The sequence below is a fragment of the Anser cygnoides genome, chromosome W (genome assembly GCF_040182565.1).
Source record: "Anser cygnoides isolate HZ-2024a breed goose chromosome W, Taihu_goose_T2T_genome, whole genome shotgun sequence".
Classification (NCBI taxonomy): Eukaryota; Metazoa; Chordata; class Aves; order Anseriformes; family Anatidae; genus Anser; species Anser cygnoides.
The window spans coordinates 11,614,133-11,635,440 of record NC_089911.1 but is presented as its reverse complement, the minus strand read 5'-3'; the positions used below and the strand labels follow the sequence as shown (position 1 = coordinate 11,635,440).

The 21,308-nt window shown below is 50.5% G+C and overlaps 1 protein-coding gene across 1 annotated transcript; it reads right to left on the bottom strand.

Annotated features, from left to right (window-relative positions):
* Window positions 1-6,875: 6,875 nt before the first annotated feature.
* LOC136788844 (proline-rich protein 36-like) lies at window positions 6,876-10,497 on the bottom strand. Its single transcript, XM_066987558.1, has 2 exons — window positions 9,793-10,497; window positions 6,876-9,688 (listed from the first exon to the last, which is right to left on the bottom strand). The coding sequence occupies exons 1-2, from the start codon at window positions 10,385-10,387 to the stop codon at window positions 7,863-7,865; spliced, it is 2,421 nt and encodes an 806-aa protein (XP_066843659.1). The 5' UTR covers window positions 10,388-10,497; the 3' UTR covers window positions 6,876-7,862.
* Between the last annotated feature and the right edge of the window lie 10,811 nt (window positions 10,498-21,308).

The window sequence follows — 21,308 nt, the reverse complement described above, 5'->3', positions numbered from 1 at the left end:
CGAGATGACTTCTGCATCCATTCCTTCATCTTGTGTGTATTGGCGACTGATACGGCAACGGGGTAGTCCCCGGAGCCAGCTGTAGGGCCTGTCCCAGGGTTGGAGTGGCTGCAGGGAACATCACAGGGGTTGGAGGGGCTGCAGGTAAAATCACAGGGGTTGGAGGGGCTGCAGGTAAAATCACAGGGGTTGCAGGGGCTGCAGGTAAAATCACAGCGGTTGCAGGGCCTGCTGGGTGCTTCACAGGTTTGCATCAGATCAATCAAAAGAAATTACGTCAGCTAGGGTCAACGTTTTACACATTCTTCTAGTCATATCTGCCTGGCCCATTTGGAAGGAGCCCAGATCAGAGCGTTTCTCGTTGTGGACTTCAGGCTCCTGTCCAGGTTAAGCTGTGCAGGTCGTTATTCATGCAAGGACATAGAGAGGTGGAGGATGGACGGGAGTCGTGGAGGTGGGAGCCCCTTTCTTGGAGATGATATGTGCCCATCCATGTGGGGAGGAATTACCTTGGCCTAATAAGTACAAGGTGTTTTCACACTTTGTGTGTTCCTTCAAGGCCTCCACCAAAGGTGTCAAGGTGAATATCAAACAGACCTGAAGAGACCCAGGAACTGGGCTAAGGAGGCAGTTGCTATAGGAACAGAGTGGCTCATGGTGGATAATATTGAATGATATGTCACATTCACAAACTCACTGCGCTGAGGCAGTGTCTCAAAGGAGGCATTAAAGCAAACCCAAGGAACAGAGAGTGAGCTGAGGCTGGGAGCTGACCTCCTGCTGCCAGCTGGTGTCAGGGCACGGGCACAGAAATGCACGTTGCATCTGTGAATTCTGGGGATCATGCACAGATTTCCTGTGTGTTAGCATGCTTGTGCTTGTGGCTGTGCTTACAGCCGTGAGGGACACACAGGGCTGTATTAGTGCTTTTCCTGGCTTTGCTTCCCTGACAGGTGATATGCTAGAAAGCATGTGGCCCAATATTATGTACTTTAGCAGGGAAGTGTGATTTTCACACACAAACATAAGTAATGTCCTCAGCTGCAAGCAGATCTCTGCCACCAAAGCACAGTGTTCCTGGGGTAGCTCTTTTCCATTTGATGCATACAAAGCAGAACAAAAACTCTGATGAAGTCACCAAAGCATAGTGACTAGATTTCCAGGGGCAGTGATTTCCTTCGTATCAGGGCAGACACAGATCCCTTTTGCTCATTTTGGAAATTATGTCCAAATCTCGGGGGTCAGAGCGATGGAGGATGTCGACTTCTAATAATTCCTACAGGCTTTGTCTTCCACCATGGAGAACCGTCTTTATGTGATGCAAGTTCCCACTGAAGGGGAATTCCTGCACATTGTAAGGCTCTAGTCCATATGAGCTGGCCCCAGATACCATGGGTAGGTCCACATCCCAGACAGAGCAGAGCAGCATACATAGCTGCAACAGGCTTGAATAAGGACGCTGGTCGGTGGATAGTAGGACTGTTGCTTGGTAGTTTTAAGCTGCTGGGCAGCTGAACTCCACCATAGCCACTCTCTCACTCCCCCTCCTCAAAGGAAAAGGGGGAAAAAATATGATGAAAAGGGCTCAAGGAATTGTGATAAGGACAGGGAGATCACTCAACAATTATCGTCCTGGACAAAACACATGCAGCACAGGGAGATTAATATAATTTGTTGCCTATCACTAGCAGACTACAATAGTGAAAAATTAAAAGCAAACTTAAAACCCCTTTTACCTCCTATCCACCCTGCTCTACCTCCTCCTGCCGAGTGTTGCAGGGGAATGGGGGATGTGGGCTGTGGTCAGTCCCTAACACTATCACCTAACACAACATCCCTAACACTATCACCTGCTGCTCCTCCACGGTCCCTCTCTGCCCCTGTTCCACGTGGGGTCCCTCCCACGGGATGCCGTCCTTCCCGAAATGAGCCTGCGGGGGCTGCTTACAGGCCACCATTCTTGAGGAACTGTTCCGATATGGGTCTGTACCACAGGGTCCGTCCGTCAGGAGCAAACTGCTCCAACCTGGGTCCCCCACGGGTGGCAGCTCCCCCCAGGCCCCCTGCTCCTGCGTGGGCTCCTCTCCATGGCTGCAGCTCTGGCCTGGGGCCTGCTCCTGCGGGGGCTCTCCACAGGCCGCGGCCTCCTCCAGGCCACATCCACCTGCTCCACAGGGGGCTCCTCCACGGGCTGCAGCGTGGAGATCTGCTCCGTGTGGGACCCGTGGGCTGCAGGGGGACAGCCTGCTCCACCAGGGGCCTCTCCCCGGGCCGCAGGGGAACTGCTGCTGTGAGCCTGGAGCACCTCCTGCCTCCTGCTGCACTCACCTTGGGGGCTGCAGGGCTGGTTCTCTCTCCTTGCTCTTCCAGCTTCTGTTGCACAGCAGTATTTCCCCCTTCTTGAATCTGCTCTCCCGGAGGTGCAAACAACATCGCTTATAGGCTCAGCTCTGGCAAGCGCCGTGGCCCTTCTGGAGTTGGCTGGAGCTGGCTCTTATCTGACACGGGCAGCTTCCGCACTGTTCTCACAGAGGCCACGCCTGCAGCCCCCTGCTCCCAATCCCTATGCAGTAATTACAAAGCCTCTGTGCTTTGGGCTGTCGTGATCCTTCTGCAAGTGCAGGGTAGGCGCAAGGTTGCTTTGCATTTCCAAAAGGAGTAAGAAAGCCTCCAACCCCACTGGACCTCAGCCACTTGCAGGTTTCAAGCAACACTCCCCACTTTCAGTTATCTCCCTCCCATGCACACAGTGGAAGCAAGGTTGAGCAAACACCTGTTTTGAAAATGTTTATATCAATGAAGAATAAAAGAATTCTACTACCCCCAATCTCTCTGTGCATCCAAGGCAAAAATCGTGGATTGTTCTGCCTCAACACTGTTTTCAGACCAAATTTGTCAAGTCATCTAGCAGAGGATTTCTCTCTTGTTCACTCACTAGCTTATTAGAGCACCAGTTTTCATAGGTGATAGAGCAAATTCCTCAACTGTCTGAAGGGACTTGATCCCAGAAAACTTCAAAACTGCAGATGACTCATGATTTTCTGGTGAAGCTTCTATTAAATTAGAGCTGTTCCCCTTATGGCACAGTGAGACAATGTGAGAAGAACCCTGTATCGCACTGATTGAGGCTTTATAACTCTACAGAATTGTCAGCCAACACTAAATGGAAAAAAGCCTCCTCCTGTGCTGCCCATTTCCCCAGTGAATGGACTGAGCGAGATCAGCAGGTGGAAAACAGGTGCTTGGAGTGAAGTTGAGCCCAGAAGAGGAGGAAAAGTGTTACCCCTATGTGGTTTGATGTTTGTCCTTTTGCTTCCCAACACCTGAACTAGTAATTAAACTTATACAAATTAATTGACATTAAATTAATTTCCTCAAGTTAAGAGAGATTTTTCCACAACAATCATTGATAAGCAATATCCCTGCCTTTATCAAAGCCCGTGAGCTTTCTCGTTCCTTTTTTTTCCCCGATTTTATCCCCTGTCCTGCTGAGGTGGGCAGGAAGTGAGCAGGCTACATTACGTCCAACAGAAGCTCTAACACACTTTTCATTGGAGAAGTAGACTTTGAAATGCCAAACATCTTTACATCTCTAAATATTATTTAGATACCACATGTTGTTAATTTTTACAAGTAATATTGCATGTTGTTAATTTTTCTAACATTTAGGCTATACATTCAAAATCAGTTATCTAATAAAGTCTATTTATTAAAATATATATAAAAAAATATAACACATATTGTGTTATAAAGCACACAATTCCCTACCAACGACAACAAGAAAATCATCTAATTGAGCATGCAGTTTTCATTAACCTGTTTTTTTTCCAAATACGCAACAACACATACACATGTACGTGATGTTGGTGGTTTTTTTTTTCATCATTTCTCACTGAAGCAATACCCATCCCGTATTGGATCTGTGTCATTACTCTAAGTTTCGTTTCTAATGTACTTGAAAAACTTCTTAAAACTCTCTTGATTGCAACAGCGGATTTTTTCCTTCTGATCTTATCTCCATTTATCTATTACTTATTCCCTTAAATTCCTGCTTTTAAGAGATCGTTAGGTATTCACCATCTCTCACTATAATTTATAGCTTTTCTTTTCTTTTTCAATAGTTCAGCCCTAGTCAACTCGGAGTTGGGGAGCAGCAGCTTCTATGGAGATACTATGCTGAAAAAAAAAAAAAAAAAAAGATGAGGGAAAAGGAATGTGGGACAGAGAGATGGGGCAAGGGGGGTGGTTTGACCAGGATACCTTGAGGGTCTGGGAAGAGAAGAAATGGATGGGTGCTTAAGAGGTGAGATCGCTCTTGGCAGCATCACAGCCTGCATACTGAAGAATTGTGACAAGCAGTTTAGAAATGTGAGTTATTGGTGGTCTTCTGTTGATCTGCAGCTGTGCTCCATGGCTATAGCTGTAATTTCAGCAGTTTACTGTGTAAGCCGCATGTTGCCACTTCATTGATCAAGGCAATGCTGTTCAGTTGCAGGGAAGAGGGGCAAGACACAGGGAAGAAACAGAGGGAATGGAGAAAACTGTACAGTCTGGATATGCACAAGTAGCAATAAAATCAGTGCTGGACAGAAAGAGACAAGACAGACAGACAGACAGACAGAAAGACAGACAGGAAGACAGAAAGAGACAAGACAGACAGACAGACAGACAGAAAGACAGACAGGAAGAAAGAAAGAGAAAGAGAAGGAAAGAAGGAAAGAAGGAAAGAAGGAAAGAAAGAAAGAAGGAAAGAAGGAAGGAAGGAAGGAAGGAAAGAAAGAAAGAAAGAAAGAAAGAAAGAAAGAAAGAAAGAAAGAAAGAAAGAAAGAAAGAAAGAAAGAAAGAAAGAAAGAAAGAAAGAAAGAAAGAAAGAAAGAAAGAAAGAAAGAAAGAAAGAAAGAAAGAAAGAAAGAAAGAAAGAAAGAAAGAAAGAAAGAAAGAAAGAAAAAGAAAGAAAGAAAAAGAAAGAAAGAAAGAAAGAAAGAAAGAAAGAAAGAAAGAAAGAAAGAAAGAAAGAAAGAAAGAAAGAAAGAAAGAAAGAAAGAAAAAGAAAGAAAGAAAGAAAGAAAGAAAGAAAGAAAGAAAGAAAGAAAGAAAGAAAGAAAGAAAGAAAGAAAGAAAGAAAGAAAGAAAGAAAGAAAGAAAGAAAGAAAGAAAGAAAGAAAGAAAGAAAGAAAGAAAGAAAGAAAGAAAGAAAGAAAGAAAGAAAGAAAGAAAGAAAGAAAGAAAGAAAGAAAGAAAGAAAGAAAGAAAGAAAGAAAGAAAGAAAGAAAGAAAGAAAGGAGAAAGAAAGAAAAAGGAAACCCCACACTCATAAAAATGAGAAACATCCAGGCATAAAAGAACATAAAACAAAGACAACTGTCATGATGTGGTATGATAGAATCTAGGAGAGAGCAGAAATCCAGCAATGCTGTCTTTCCTACTCCTCAAAACCAATTCAGTTGACAACTATGGATGCTTCCAGCTGGAAAAAAATGGAAGAATGAAGTGGAGGACTCCTTGCCATCGCTGTGTTTCTGGAGCACACCTCTACCTTTCTGCCCAACAGGGGGTGGTTCTTGGGAGATAATTGCAGAATGTGAAAAAACATGACCAAAACCAGAGGACCCATCTCCACAACTGCATGATAAAGATAAAAGACATCTCTAGATGCAGACCTTAGAGCTCCAATTCACTATGTCCCACTACTGGCTTATTTTTATATAAATAACTGGTTAATAACTTATTAAAAAAGTTATTTTTATGCTTTGTTTTTAAGGCCACTGGCTGCCTCCTCCCTTATGCTCCCCATTCCCCCTGTTGTCCTGTCTTCTTTCTCCTGCATTGCTTCCTTTCCTTGGTGGACCTTGATGAGGTCTTTGATATTGTGTTGTATATATATGTACGAAGGCAGTATGTCTCTTATTCTTTTACACTGCTGACTGCTACCCCATATACCTCTGCAAGTTTTCTTACAAGGGATTAAGAGAGAAAGGCCTGTGCCTGGCAGAGGGAGCAGTGAATGATGATCTAGCAAAGCAGTCTATCACAGACAGACAACACTGGCCCAGAAATCCTGCTTGAAAATTTGGTGTACATGAAACTGAGACAGAAATTGGAACTTTTGACCAAACGCTGTAGGTTAGAAGTTGTTTTAGCTGAACGTACTGGGCACGTATTTGAACGCAAAAGGTAAGGTATTGTTTTGTTCCTGTAAGATCTGAGTGTTTCACACAGCACTCCAATATCCTCTCTTAAGTAGGGGAGGCAACCATAAAATGCAGAAGTTGGCAGATGCACAGGATGTGAGGTACTCTCAGTAGAGAATTTGTTCCTAATATATATTCTAAATCTAACTTTTCAGTTTAAAGCGGTTACTCCTTGTCCTGTCGAAGGCTATAACAGCAGTCCTCAGTCCTGTCCTGAGGCTATAACAGCCTCCTGTTCCCTGGGATGGCCCTACATTGGGGTCGCCTGCCTCGCCTTCCTATTGCTCCTTCCCCTTCTTCGGAGGACTTTATTCCCTGCCTAAACGAGATGACTTCTGCATTCATTCCTTCATCTCGTGTGTATTGGCGACTGATACGGCAACGGGGTAGTCCCCGGAGCCAGCTGTAGGGCCTGTCCCAGGTTTGGAGGGGCTGCAGGGAACATCACAGGTGTTGGAGGGGCTGCAGGTAAAATCACAGGGATTGCAGGGGCTGCAGGTAACCTCACAGGTGTTGGAGGGGCTGCAGGTAAAATCACAGCGGTTGCAGGGGCTGCAGGTAAAATCACAGGGGTTGCAGGGGCCGCAGGGTGCGTCAGAGGTTTGCATCAGATCAAGACGCATTTCCCTAGAACCACACATTTCCTCCTGAAGGTGCTGAATAGTATTGAATGGTCTTCAAATGCATAGAGCAGACCCAGCAAACGTACAGCTGGTGCTCGGAAGTAGTTAACTCTTATTTTGTTGTTGTTAATTTTGTATCATGACAACAGATGCAAATATGTATCTTGAGTTGAGGGCAAAGGTGACCTTGGATCTGAAGCACACAGGCGTTCACTAATGTCCCCCCCACCCTGAGTGAATCCAGAACGACTCGGAAGGAAAAATAAAGTACAAAGCAGTGCGTTGTGATAAAGAGAGTTTAATAGGGTAGAAAAGGAAGAGAACCTAAAAAAATGCCATCCTGTACAACACAGTCAATAAAGTAAATTTAATGAAATAAAAATGAAACCAATTTTTCCCATTCTAATGAATTCCTATCCCCATCGTGACTTCCCATCCCACTGATCATTTCCTATCCCAACAACCTCCCGTGTCTGATCCCAAGGCTGAATTCCCAACTCCCATCACCCTCCCATCCACCCAGCCGTCCACCCATTTTCTCCCGTCCGTGCTGGCCATGCCCACATCCATGCACGGACTGAGCATGGGCAGCGGGAGCGGGCTGCATGAAATCCCCTCGGCATCCCAGTGCAAGAACAGCTGCAGGCAGAGGCCTTGCTGAGTGAACACCTGCACTAGAGGAATTTAATAAGGAAGGCACTAAATAAGAGAAATGACCCGAACGAAGAAATAAGTTTGGGATCTCAGCCATTTGGTGTCCCAACAAGCAGTTCCCATGCCCAACCTTTCCCACCCCAGCTATTGCCAACATCCCAACAGCTTCCCACTGCAACGTTCATTCGTGACCCGCGCATTTCCCATTGCCCCAGTTGCCCATCCCTGACAGTGGCAAACACTGCCCAGCTCCAGCACTGGAGAAGGGAGAGGGCAAGCGAGAGGGGCAAGGGCTGAGGAGCGTGGCTGAAGCTGGAGCAGGCGCCTGCAGAGGTCTCTGTGCCTGCATGCTGAGCGGGCCCGGGTGCTGCGGGGGCCGTCGAGGAGCGCAGGGTCACGGGTAGCCGTAATACTTGGCTATGGCGTGGTCCTTCTGCCGCTGCACGAAGAATTGCACGGGGCCGATCTTCATCTGGTGGGCCGCCCGCTGCCGCTCCTCCTGGGCCAGCTTCTTCAGGCGCTCCCGCTGGGGACGCTGCTGCGGCGTGATGGGCACCGATGCCTCCTGCTCCTCCAGCGGCGTGGGCGCCGCGTCGCCGCCCGCCCAGGGCCCCACGCAGGGCACGTAGTCCACGCGGGGCTGCGCCGGACGCTGCAGCGTGCGTGGCTGCGTGGGCAGAGGCTCCCGCTGCGCTTGGCCCCCCGCGGCTGGCAGGCACGGCGCTCTGGGCGCCTGCTGCACGGGAGCTCTCCACGCTCGCGCCGTGCTGCCTGGTGGTGCCGGCACCGCCTGGGCCTTGTCGCCAGCTGGGGGCCGGGGGGCAGCGGGCACAGCGCTGGAGCCTGGCACCGTCGGCGGGGCCCTGGGCATGCTGCTGGGGCCGCTGGAGGTGGGCTGCAGCTGCACACAGGGCGGCTGGCGCACTGGCCCCAGCGCCTTCGCCCTGGCCCCCAGCGGCTGCAAAGTCTCGCTGGGGGTCTTTGTCCCCGGGTGCTGGCGCTGCAGCGTCTTGTCCCCGATGGCTTGGGGACGGAGCCTGTCCTGGGCCCGCACGGCACGGGCACGGGCACGGGGCTTAATGGGGGGGGGCTCCAGCAGCAGCAGCGCTCTCCGGGGAGGCGGTGCCGCTGCTCCTTGCCCCCCAGCAGCCCCCGGGCTTCGGGCTCTCTTGCTGGGCGCCCTGGTGCTGTCGCTCGCCGGCTGCTGCCTGCCGCCACCCGCTTGGCTGCTGCTGCCAGCCACCGCGCTGTGGCCACCCGTCTTCCCCTGGCACAGCGTCTTGGGGCCTTGGCCACCCTGGCCCAGCAGCGTCGTCTTCTCCTTGCCGGGGGTTTTCTCCGTCGCCGGCCTCCTGTGCTGGGAGCTCTGCGCTGTGCTGGGGGTGCTGGTGGGCGCGGGGCGCTTGGCCCCCCACTTGGTGCCGGTGGGCGCAGGGGCAGGCGGGGGGCTCTTGAGGGGACTCAGAGGGGGATTGGGCAGGGGCCTCCTAAGGGCTCTAATAAATTCAGGGCCGGGGGGGCTCTTGAGGGGACCCAGAGGGGGATTGGGCAGGGGTCTCCTAAGGGCTCTAATAAATTCAGGGTCGGGGGGGCTCTTGAGGGGACTCAGGCGAGGCTTGGGCAGGGGTCTCCTAAGGGAATTAAGGAATTCAGGGTCGGGGGGTCTCTTGAGGGGACGCGAGGGAGGGTTGGGCAGGGGTCTGCTAAGGGCAGTGAGGAATTCAGGGTGGGGGGGCCTTTTGGGGAGAGTGAAGGGAGGGTTGGGCAGGGGTCTCCTGAGGGCACTGAGTTGGGGACTGGCTGCAGGCTTGAGGGGGGAGCTCGCTGCCGGCACAGCAGGGGGCTGCACCACCCGCCCACCCTGCACCTTCTCGGGGTGCACCCCAGGGGTTGAGGGTACCTCACCCAGCGCTCTGGTGGCTGCCAGTCCCTGTGTGCTCGGCTCCTCCATGTCCTCGCAGAGGTCGGGCAGCTCAGACAGGAAGCGGCTGAGCACAGGACTGCTGGGGACACCGGGGAAGGCGTCCTGGGGCTCCACGGCATCGAGCCAGCTGAGCAGCTCCTCCAAGCCGGAGATGTCCAGGTCGGCCGGGAGCTGGTCCTGCAGGTGCTGCAGCTGCTGGCTGTCCCCTGCCAGGTGGGGAAAGGCCTCGGCGAAGGCATCGGGGCCCAGCTCAAGCAGCTCCAGGGGCTCCTCAGGCACCTCTGCAACTGTCGCCGCTGAGGAAAAAGCAAGCAAATCCCCCAGGATGGGCGATGCCAGCTTTCCCATGGCTCCTGGGTGTGGGGCGCCCAGCGGCCGGCTGCGCCAGCCCCAAACTCACCGTCGGGCGTCACCGTCCGGGTGCTGGCGGTCGTTGGAGCCTGGGCAGGCTCGGGGGGAGTGGGGCCGGGCAGCGGGGGCCCCTGGTCCTCGCTGAGCCCCACGGCGTGGTCGCAGGGCTCCGGCAGCTGCCCCCGGCTGCTGGTCAGGGTGCGGGGCGCGGGGAGCGCCTGCCCCCGCAGCGGAGGCCCCGGGATGAGGAGGGGTGGGGGGCCGGGGTGGGCAGGGGCCTGCAGCAGGCAGGTGCCTGCGGGGTGCAGGAGCTCCCCATGGAGCACGGCCCCGGGCCCCAGCCAGAGGGGATCCTGGGGCAGCACCGTCCCCGTCCCCACGGGCTCTCCCCACTGGTAGACGGGGGCCCAGGGAGGAGCGGTGTGGGGGAGCTGCCCCACAGCAGGGAGCTGCCCCACGGCGGGGAGCTGCCCAAGCTGCAGGTGGTGCCCCTCGGGTGGGAGGTGCCCCCCAGGTGCCAGCTGCACCCCGGCGGGGAGCTGCAGCACCTGCCCCTGGACCCCCGGCACCACGTGCCAGACGGTGGCCTGGGGCAGCGCGTAGGGGAGGGTGGGTACCTGGGGCGGCTGCAAGGGCAGCGCCATCGCTCCGGGGAGGGAGGGCAGCAGCCACGCAGCCACCGTTGGCGGCACGGCTGGGACGACGAAGGGGGAGTTTTGCGTCTGCGGAAGCCGCGGAAGCCGTCTGGGGAAACCCTCTGTGGGAAAAAGGGCGCTGGGGTGAGATCTGGGGCGCTGGGCTCGCCAGCAGAGCCGCAGCCCCGGGAGGAGCGGGAGCCGGCTGCTGTACCTGCCATGGTGGCTGGAGAGTGGGGCGGTCGGTTGGGGAACGCGGGCAACGGCGGTTCCGTCCCAACGGCTGACCAGCCCCTCACCGCCATCTTGGTGAGGACTGCAGGTTTTGGACCCAAGCAGGCTTCCCGTCGCAAGACTTTTCCATCCCCATCAGGCTTTCCCTCCCACGCATCATTTGCCATGCCCAGGACGGTTTCACACCAACACTTCCCCGTCCCAAGCATTTCCCGTCCCAGTACCAGCTTTTCATCCTAACGGTCATTTCCCATCCTTACAATTTCACATGATAACAGATTCCCATACGAGATATTTCCCATCTCTTTGATTTCCTAGCCCAATGGCTTTCCACCCCAAGGAAGTCTTCCCATCCCAGCAATGATTTCTCGGCCCACTCATCATTTCCCATCCCAATCATTTCCCATTTTCACCATCCAACAGACAGCTTAGCCAGCGCACAGCTGTAGAGAGATCACAACAGGGATTTGGACGATTCTGTTAGATGCAAGGTCACGGAGACTTGGTGTGCTACCGATTGCTCTTTATTACAGATCAACACAGATCGCCAGTACCAAGGGCGCTGGGATGAATCTGCTGAATATGCAGATACAAGGCTCTTACATTTCTTACCAGGAAATAAACAGATATGGGCATTTCTCTCTACCCACCTTAGTAAAAAGATAGGAAGGGTAGAGCAGTAATTAAGAGGAGCATGCTCAGCCACAGGCACGGAGGCTGCCCGCTCCTCAGCACCTCTAAGCAGCAGCACCTTCAGGTCTCCTCCTGCACCAGCAGCACATCAGCGTCTCTTGTTCCAGCAGCAGGACATCGGCGTCTCCCATTGCACCATGCAGACCTCCACGCCTCGAGTGCCACCAGCAGTACTCAATGCGAGCTGGACGCTCAGGGCACTTATGGCCACCCACCTTTGTGAGGTCAAAGGCTGACAGTGACTCTCTGCTGACCTCACACGGCTCTCGGGCGCCCCGATGGCAGAGGTTACGGCGGTAAGCTGACTGCCAGGAGAAAAGGCTGACATGAAGTGGCTGCTCCACAATGCCAGGAGCAAGGTCTGCTGGAATGGGGGTTCGGAGGGGAGCTCGGCCTTTGGCCTGGGAACTGTGCCTGGGAGCCAGGGACGTCCTTGGTGTGTAGCTGGACACCTGGGCCTGAGAAAGCAAGGTTTCTTTAGAGAGAATTGGAAGCATCGTCGCCTAGTGGCTGTGTCAGGGGGACGAGAGAAATGCACAGCATCTCTTGGTTCCCTGAAGTGCACGTGTCCTACGCCCTTGGATGTCTCCATGATAGAAAAAGGGACTGATTTTTACCCAAAACAGAGCTCCTTTCTCTCGGGAGCTTCTCATGCTGCGTGTCCTCCTCTCTTTCAGCAGGCCCCAGGCCAGAGCTGCAGCCATGGAGAGGAGCCCACGCAGGAGCAGGGGGCCTGGGGGGAGCTGCCACCCGTGGGGGACCCAGGTTGGAGCAGTTTGCTCCTGACGGACGGACCCTGTGGTACAGACCCATATCGGAACAGTTCCTCAAGAATGGTGGCCTGTAAGCAGCCCCCGCAGGCTCATTTCGGGAAGGACGGCATCCCGTGGGAGGGACCCCGCGTGGAACAGGGGCAGAGAGGGACCGTGGAGGAGCAGCAGGTGATGAAGTGTTAGGGATGTTGTGTTAGGTGATAGTGTTAGGGACTGACCACAGCCCACATCCCCCATTCCCCTGCAACACTCGGCAGGAGGAGGTAGAGCAGGGTGGATAGGAGGTAAAAGAGGTTTTAAGTTTGCTTGTAATTTTTCACTATTGTAGTCTGCTAGTGATAGGCAACAAATTATATTAATCTCCCTGTGCTGCATGTGTTTTGTCCAGGACGATAATTGTTGAGTGATCTCCCTGTCCTTATCACAATTCCTTGAGCCCTTTTCATCATATTTTTTCCCCCTTTTCCTTTCAGGAGGGGGAGTGAGAGAGTGGCTATGGTGGAGTTCAGCTGCCCAGCAGCTTAAAACTACCAAGCAACAGTCCTACTATCCACCGACCAGCGTCCTTATTCAAGCCTGTTGCAGCTATGTATGCTGCTCTGCTCTGTCTGGGATGTGGACCTACCCATGGTATCTGGGGCCAGCTCATATGGACTAGAGCCTTACAATGTGCAGGAATTCCCCTTCAGTGGGAAGTTGCATCACATAAAGACGGTTCTCCATGGTGGAAGACAAAGCCTGTAGGAATTATTAGAAGTCGACATCCTCCATCGCTCTGACCCCCGAGATTTGGACATAATTTCCAAAATGAGCAAAAGGGATCTGTGTCTGCCCTGATACGAAGGAAATCACTGCCCCTGGAAATCTAGTCACTATGCTTTGGTGACTTCATCAGCGTTTTTGTTCTGCTTTGTATGCATCAAATGGAAAAGAGCTACCCCAGGAACACTGTGCTTTGGTGGCAGACATCTGCTTGCAGCTGAGGACATTACTTATGTTTGTGTGTGAAAATCACACTTCCCTGCTAAAGTACATAATATTGGGCCACATGCTTTCTAGCATATCACCTGTCAGGGAAGCAAACCCAGGAAAAGCACTAATACAGCCCTATGTGTCCCTCATGGCTATAAGCACAGCCACAAGCACAACCATGCTAACACACAGGAAACCTGTGCATGATCCCCAGAATTCACAGATGCAACGTGCATTTCTGTGCCCGTGCCCTGACACCAGCTGGCAGCAGGAGGTCAGCTCCCAGCCTCAGCTCACTCTCTGTTCCTTGGGTTTGCTTTAATGCCTCCTTTGAGACACTGCCTCAGCGCAGTGAGTTTGTGAATGTGACATACCATTCAATATTATCCACCATGAGCCACTCTGTTCCTATAGCAACTGCCTCCTTAGCCCAGTTCCTGGGTCTCTTCAGGTCTGTTTGATATTCACCTTGACACCTTTGGTGGAGGCCTTGAAGGAACACACAAAGTGTGAAAACACCTTGTACTTATTAGGCCAAGGTAATTCCTCCCCACATGGATGGGCACATATCATCCCCAAGAAAGGGGCTCCCACCTCCACGACTCCCGTCCATCCTCCACCTCTCTATGTCCTTGCATGAATAACGACCTGCACAGCTTAACCTGGACAGGAGCCTGAAGTCCACAACGAGAAACGCTCTGATCTGGGCTCCTTCCAAAAGGGCCACGCAGATATAACTAGAAGAATGCGTAAAACGTTGACCCTAGCTGACGTAATTTCTTTTGGTTGATCTGATGCAAACCTGTGATGCACCCTGCAGCCCCTGCAACACTTGTGATTTTACCTGCAGCCCCTGCAACTGCTGTAATTTTAACTGCAGCCCCTCCAACAACTGTGATTTTACCTGCAGCCCCTGCAACCCCTATGATTTTACCTGCAGCCCCTCCAACAACTGTGATTTTACCTGCAGCCCCTGCAACCCCTGTGATGTTCCCTGCAGCCCCTGCAACCCTTGTGATGTTCCCTGCAGCCCCTCCAACCCTGGGACAGGCCCTACAGCTGGCTCCGGGGACTACCCCGTTGCCGTATCAGTCGCCAATACACACAAGATGAAGGAATGGATGCAGAAGTCATCTCGTTTAGGCAGGGAAGAAAGTCCTCCTAAGACGGGGAAGGAGCAATAGGAAGGCGAGGCAGGCGACCCCAATGTAGGGTCATCCCAGGGAAGAGGAGGCTGTTATAAAATAGGAAAGAGAGAAAAGCAGCAGGAAGCAGGTGATCCCCATCCCTGGGCGAGCTGCGAGACATGGGACAAGATTTCAGCTGTCATGCAGGCGAGCACATTGTCACCTGGCTGCTGCGATGCTGGGATAACAGCTCCGGGAGCCTGGAATCGGAGGGCAGGGAAGCCAAGCAGCTGGGATCCTTCTCTGGGGAAGGGGGCACTGAGAAAGCGATCGGAAACGGGGCACAAGCCTCTGGAGGCGGCGCCTGTCAGGCGTGAAGGAAAGGGATCCCTTCCAGGAAGATGCTGTGGGGTTGCTGAGGGTCGAAGAACAGCAGGTGTGGTGTTTTTCCTCAGCTGGGCAGCTGAGCTCCACCTCAACCGCTCTCTCCCTGCCCCTCCTCAAACGGAAAGGGGAGAAAATAGGATGGAAAGCGCTCAAGGGCTGAGAGAAGGACAGGGAGATCACTCCACAATGATCGTCACGGGCAAAAGAGGCTCAGCAGAGCCTGTTCCAGTCCAGGCCGGGCCTGCTCCTGCGGGGGCTCTCCACAGGCCGCGGCCTCCTCCAGGCCACATCCACCTGCTCCACCGGGGGCTCCTCCACGGGCTGCAGCATGGAGATCTGCTCCGTGTGGGACCCGTGGGCTGCAGGGGGACAGCCTGCTCCACCAGGGGCCTCTCCCCAGGCCGCAGGGGAACTGCTGCTGTGAGCCTGGAGCACCTCCTGCCTCCTGCTGCACTCACCTTGGGGGCTGCAGAGAGGTTTCTCACTCCTCCCTGACCCAGACGCTGCTGTGCAGCAGGTTTCTTTCCCTTTCTTAGGTGGGCTCTCACACAGGTGCAAAACATCATCCTTTTTGTCTCAGTTCTGGGCAGCAGCGGGTCCCTCTGGAGCCTCCTGGAACCGGCCCTTATCTAACATGGGGCAGCTGCTGCATTCTCCTCACAGAGGACACCCCTGCAGCCCCCAGCTACCAGAACCTGTCCTCGTAAACCCAACACAAGACACCGACCGAGCCTCCCTGATTCCCAGCAGGTGGGTCAGGCTGGGAACCCAGGCCAGTGCCCGGCAGAGCCTCCTGGGCCTTGAAAAGCAAGCTTTATGGGGACGGAGCACCCAGAAAGAACGGAGTCACACAACAGGATTCATTTCCAAAACCGCCTCGTAGACACCTGGGCCAAAGAGCAGGGCCTTGAGCGGGTATATCACAATGACAGAGTTCATTTCCTTCCCAGTAGCTGGCATGTGCCGTTTTTTGGGATTTCGGGGCTACAGCGTGCTGCTAAGAGGGATGTCTTAGCTCTTGCAGGGCAGTGCTTCCACTAAGGCCAGGACTTTTCTGCATCTTCTGCTGCCCTGCAAGCGAGGATGCTTGGGGCACACAGGAAGCTGGGAGGGGACACAGCTGCAGGGATTCCATAAGACACAAGCAAATGCAGCCTTGGCTTGGTGACACTTCCTGTTGATTACTGCTCAACACAAATTACCTCGAGCAAGTAACTGTGACGACTAAAGGAAAGAGACGTATGGATGCTGCTAAGCTCTTCTAGCTTGTACCAGGTAGGAAAGATACCTCTGTAGCAGGCGTGAAGAGGATAGCACTAATTAATTAGATGAGAAGTGGAGGAAAGGCACTTAGAGGTAGTGAAAATCAGTTAACGTGATGATCCGGGGAAGCTTCAGTCTGCTTAAGGAGTAGCAAGAACAAGCCTAAAGTCATAGCCAAATACAAGAAAGAGAGGAGGACACGCAGCATGAGAAGCTCCCGAGAGAAAGGAGCTCTGTTTTGGGTAAAAATCAGTCCCTTTTTCTATCATGGAGACATCCAAGGGCGTAGGACACGTGCACTTCAGGGAACCAAGAGATGCTGTGCATTTCTCTCGTCCCCCTGACACAGCCACTAGGTGACGATGCTTCCAATTCTCTCTAAAGAAACCTTGCTTTCTCAGGCCCAGGTGTCCAGCTGCACACCAAGGACGTCCCTGGCTCCCAGGCACAGTTCCCAGGCCCAAGGCCGAGCTCCCCTCCGAACCCCCATTCCAGCAGACCTTGCTCCTGGCATTGTGGAGCAGCCACTTCATGTCAGCCTTTTCTCCTGGCAGTCAGCTTACCGCCGTAACCTCTGCCATCGGGGCGCCCGAGAGCCGTGTGAGGTCAGCAGAGAGTCACTGTCAGCCTTTGACCTCACAAAGGTGGGTGGCCGTAAGTGCCCTGAGCGTCCAGCTCGCATTGAGTACTGCTGGTGGCACTCGAGGCGTGGAGGTCTGCATGGTGCAATGGGAGACGCCGATGTCCTGCTGCTGGAACAAGAGACGCTGATGTGCTGCTGGTGCAGGAGGAGACCTGAAGGTGCTGCTGCTTACAGGTGCTGAGGAGCGGGCAGCCTCAGCGGGCAGCTGAATCAGAGGGCAGTGAAGCCAAGCAGCTTCCTTCTCTGGGGAAGGGGGCACAGAGAAAGTGATTGGAAATGGGGTACAAGCCCTCAGCCTCTAAAAGCAATCCCTCAGATGCTGAGGTATAATAAAGTTAGGTATATCTGTTTGACTCTAGACCCCAACATGTTTGTTAGTGTTCTGGTTTGTCCACTGCTTTCTTGTGGGGGATTTGAGTTGGCCATTACTGCTTAGGTGAATGCTGACTTCATAGCTATGGTGCACTTCATTCTTAAAATGGGAAGTTTCTACCAATTTCCTGTCCAAACTTGCTCATAAGCCAACTGCAGTCATCATTTCAGATGTGTCTCCCAACTTACACATTTCCTATTTCTCCTTGATATTTACTCAAGAAATTCATTTACGTAGAGACAACATATTCTTCTCTCAACTGGCCTCTGGCTGGGCAGAATGATGTCCTTTCATTCCCTTCCAGACAATAGGCAACTTGTTCCTTCTGTCTTGTGAACTCTTCCTCCTAAGTTCAATGTGAATACAAGTGGCAGAACTGTGCCTCATGTCTCAAATGAGTGTCAGGGCTGCCTTGTCCAGTGTATTCATACTGGAGGGGAAAAAAAATGAATAGCCATACCCACTATATAACCACTTAACTTTTTCAGTCCTCCTTGTGCTAACAGTGCATGAACGTGAGGTTTTGTTGTCATTTTTGTTTGTTTGTTTGTTTGCTTGCTTTAAACTCCTGACTGCCATATAGCAAACATGACAAAAAATCACCCTTTTTTGAGAATCTCTGAGAATGGCTCTGCTTTGTATTATCACATGTCACTTCACCTGAACCATTTCAATCACAAGCGATAGCCTTCTGTCAGGCTTGGTAGTACTTCCCAACCTTATGTCACCTGCAAATCTCAAAGCTCCTGTGTAATTTTTAATCTTCAGCCACCATGTCCATACCGAACATATCTAACTTTGAAGTCAGCTCTGCCCTGAATAGGAGGTTGGGTTTTCAGAGGTCCCTTCCAGCCTACATTTCTCCATGAGTCTTTGCCTCCTTAGCAGCTGCAGTTTCAGAACTGTCTCTGAGAATTACCATAGGTAACCACTCCTTTGCTGGTAATTCCCTCTTCAGTGTGAACAATTGCAAATTCCCTTTATTCACTTGCAGCCCCAAAGCTCAAATCCGTAGATAATGTATCAGAAGCTCACAGAAAGTGAAATAGATGGAGTTCATCCCCTGTGTAGGGAAGAACTGGTCCTACAAAGGAAAGCCACTAAATTATCTGGAAACAATTTAGCTCTGATAAATTATCTTGTAAATTACACATTACCCCCTACTTCCCTGGTCTTATCTGTTCTTGCTACAAAACTTTGCACGGTGTTGATGTCAAACTAACAGGCCCACACTTGTCTGGATGACTCTTTACCCTCTTCTGGACAGAAGTATATTTGTTACTCTCCCATTCTGGGGACTATCCCCGATTTGCACAATTGTTATGCATTTTTCCTACTTGACTTGTTGTTCTGCGTGCCAATGCTGTTAACAGGCTAGGTAGATATCAGCTTTTCATTTTTCACTTGAATCACTATAGATTTTTATTTCACCCCAGATGATGTTGCGCCTAGTGCCCTACCCTCCTTTTCAATGGGAGTCCTGTCACTGCCCTTAACATCACATTGTTGTTGCTGTTAGATGCAGGAAATCAGATTTGCAGCATTTGAGACATCAGTAACTTTTGACCTAGTTTTGCCTCAAGTGTGCAACTGTCCTAATTTGTTCTCTTTCTTCCCTCTGGTTTCTGTGGCTTAAGTACCACTTACTATTATTGTTTAATTTCCTGTGTGAAGGAGGTTTTTGGTCATTCTTACTTTATTTCTGCAGTTTTTAACCTCTGAAACATACCTTTTCTCATCGCTTTTTTCCTCTTTGAATTTTGAATTTTAACAATGCCTTCTCTGCACTCAAGTCCCAGAGCTGCTTAGTCAGACTCAATTATTCATTTCCTTAGATTTCAAGGTTTGCATTTCTAAGCCTCAGAACCTTCATTCTAAACCTGGTTTTGTCTGTCTTGAAATGTAAAATGAGAAAAGTCAGCTCATGATCACACTTTATTCAAATTTTACTACATTTAAACCCATACAGGAGCCAAGTCTAAAACGGTCTTGTATTCTTTCACTTTTGGGAAGAAAGCCATCACATAGTATACCTGGATGAACATAAGTGGTAATTATCTTTCAATCTTTTGCTGGGAAGTTAAAGTCTCCCATAACTCCCATTATTGTTTACGTGTCTGATTACTGTACAGAGATAATTCACTATTAGACTGGAGCTAAGAGCAAAGAGCAGGCTAGCAAGGCTGTCTATCTTTAGCAGTGATTTGCACAAAACCACTCTTTTGCTGACCCATAACATTTAATTTCTCTATCCTCTGCTTCTTGCTAACACAAAGCACCATCTTATTCCATCCATTTGCCTTGGTTTCCAGCCTTCCTGAGATTTATCGGTCCTTGTATGACATTCATGCCTTTGTTTCACCCTTCCTGTGTTGACACTTGTCATAACAGTTTTAGATCCTGAACATGATCATCTCAAAGTTTGCCTGACAGTTAGGTCTTCCTCACATTGTCATAGAGTATCAGGTCTCCACCACTTGAAATAGATCGTATTGGATTAGATTTTTGGCACCGTCTCTTGTGCTGGTAGTCCATTATCTTCACAGTCCGTACAACTGGCCATCAGTGAACATGAAGCGGCCTTATCCTGCCCGTTTACCTTTCTGGAAATCAGCCACTCTCTCTGCCTAGAGCAGGGAATGGATTTTCCTCACCTTTCTTCAAAAGCTCTGAAGTTTTCTGTGATCTTTCCAATTTTATGGTATGATAAGCTTTTGCTTCCACCGAAGGGTAGAAGTCATTATGAATGGTGCCAACAAAACAGAAACATAACAATGAAAACGATATTTTAATTCAGAATAGGTATTTGAAAAGTTCACCTTTTCTAGCACAAATGGGGAAAAGAAAAAAAGGAAAAAAAAAAAAAAAAGCAGTCCTAAAACATCAAAACTGTGGCCAAAGAATTAGAAGAAACACTATTTTTCCAAAGCTGCAATGTTTTCCATTCATCTGGCTGGGCCAGCAGAGCACTGGAGACCTGGATGCACTGCACTCATGGCTGGTTACCCTAAATGACCTGCAGGGAGATCTTCTTATCTCTATCCCTCTGTTTCTCCTTTCAATCTCTGTTTTGTCTGTTTGTATCACTAGCTCTCAAATCGCCACTGATATATGCACGTGCAGCACCCAGCACAACCTTGTTTCAGGCTCCAGCGGGACCTTTAGGCATTACCATCCTGTAAACAAATAACAATGATAGTGAGTGTAATTACAATCGTCAAACTATTCCAGCTCCACATCATTAGCCATGCCCTGAGCTAAATAACATTTCAATCAGTTCGATATGTCATCTGTGGCTTTCTTCACCGTCACTTGCAATCCAGCAAACTCCTTCCTTCACGTTTCTAGATTAGACAGAGGGTTCTCAACTGCAGACATCCAATGCCCTGTTCAGGAAGCAGTGAGACCTTTCCTCTTCTCACAGATTTAAGATGATATCCAAGCATCATGAGACACAGTGCGTATGTCTCCTAGGCCCATCCCATGAGAGCAGGACATTTACCACACATGAGAAGAAGACTTAATGCAGTGGCAAAGCAAAATACTCAGTGTCAAAGCCATGTCGAGATGATCATTAAAGACAGATCAAAATTACCCAATGCAGGAGGAAAATCTATCGTTTGTAGAAGATTATGTTCTCTGATTATTAGTTTCAAAATTAGTTTTTCCTTTGGATTTCCTCTGAACTTAAACTTAGTTTGGAATGCCTTTGGTTTTGAATATTTCTAAAATTGTATTACTTCTCCTAAGTAAGTTGCTAGTCTGTTCTATTTACGTGAAATTCAAATAATATTGTGAAGTATCTGCCATCAGTTTTACTGTGTGCCAGGCTGAGTTCCCTGATGAATTTCAAATTTCAGATATGAAACGGTAAAGGTTAAAAAAAAAAAAAATGTTACAAAGGGTACTTCATGCAGTAGCATAAACTTCTGTTTTCTCAAAACTTGTATCAGTTCATCTCACCAGGACCAGCAGGGGAAGCACACTCTGCCTAGGCACTGGCAAAGGCACACAGTGAGACTGTAGGGTCTCTTGCTGGGGTCATTCAAAATTTGACTGTACAAGCCCCTGAGCAATATGACAGGGCTTTAAAAATGGCCCTGCTTGAAGTACGGGGGTGATCTGGAGACCTCTAAGGTGCTTTCCAACAAAAGCTTTTCTATAATTGTATGAAATCACCTGCAATAGATTAACCCTTGTCGTTATTCCCATCACAGGAAATAACTGTGACCCCTGGGTAACAGGTGAGCTTACTGCGACACCAGGGAGAGCCTTCCTGTACTGAAAGGCAACCTGTAGGAAAGCTGGGGAGGGAGTCTTTATCAGGGCCTGGAGCGACAGGACAAGGAGTAACCGCTTTAAACTGAAAAGTTAGATTTAGAATATATATTAGGAACAAATTCTCTACTGAGAGTACCTCACATCCTGTGCATCTGCCAACTTCTGCATTTTATGGTTGCCTCCC

Excerpts from the sequence above, each read along its gene's own strand:
- LOC136788844 (XM_066987558.1), bottom strand. The coding sequence starts at position 10,387 with ATGGCGCTGCCCTTGCAGCCGCCCCAGGTACCCACCCTCCCCTACGCG. Across the intron at positions 9,689-9,792 it reads CCGGACGGTGACGCCCGACG|CGGCGACAGTTGCAGAGGTG; the intron begins GTGAGTTTGGGG and ends CTTTTTCCTCAG.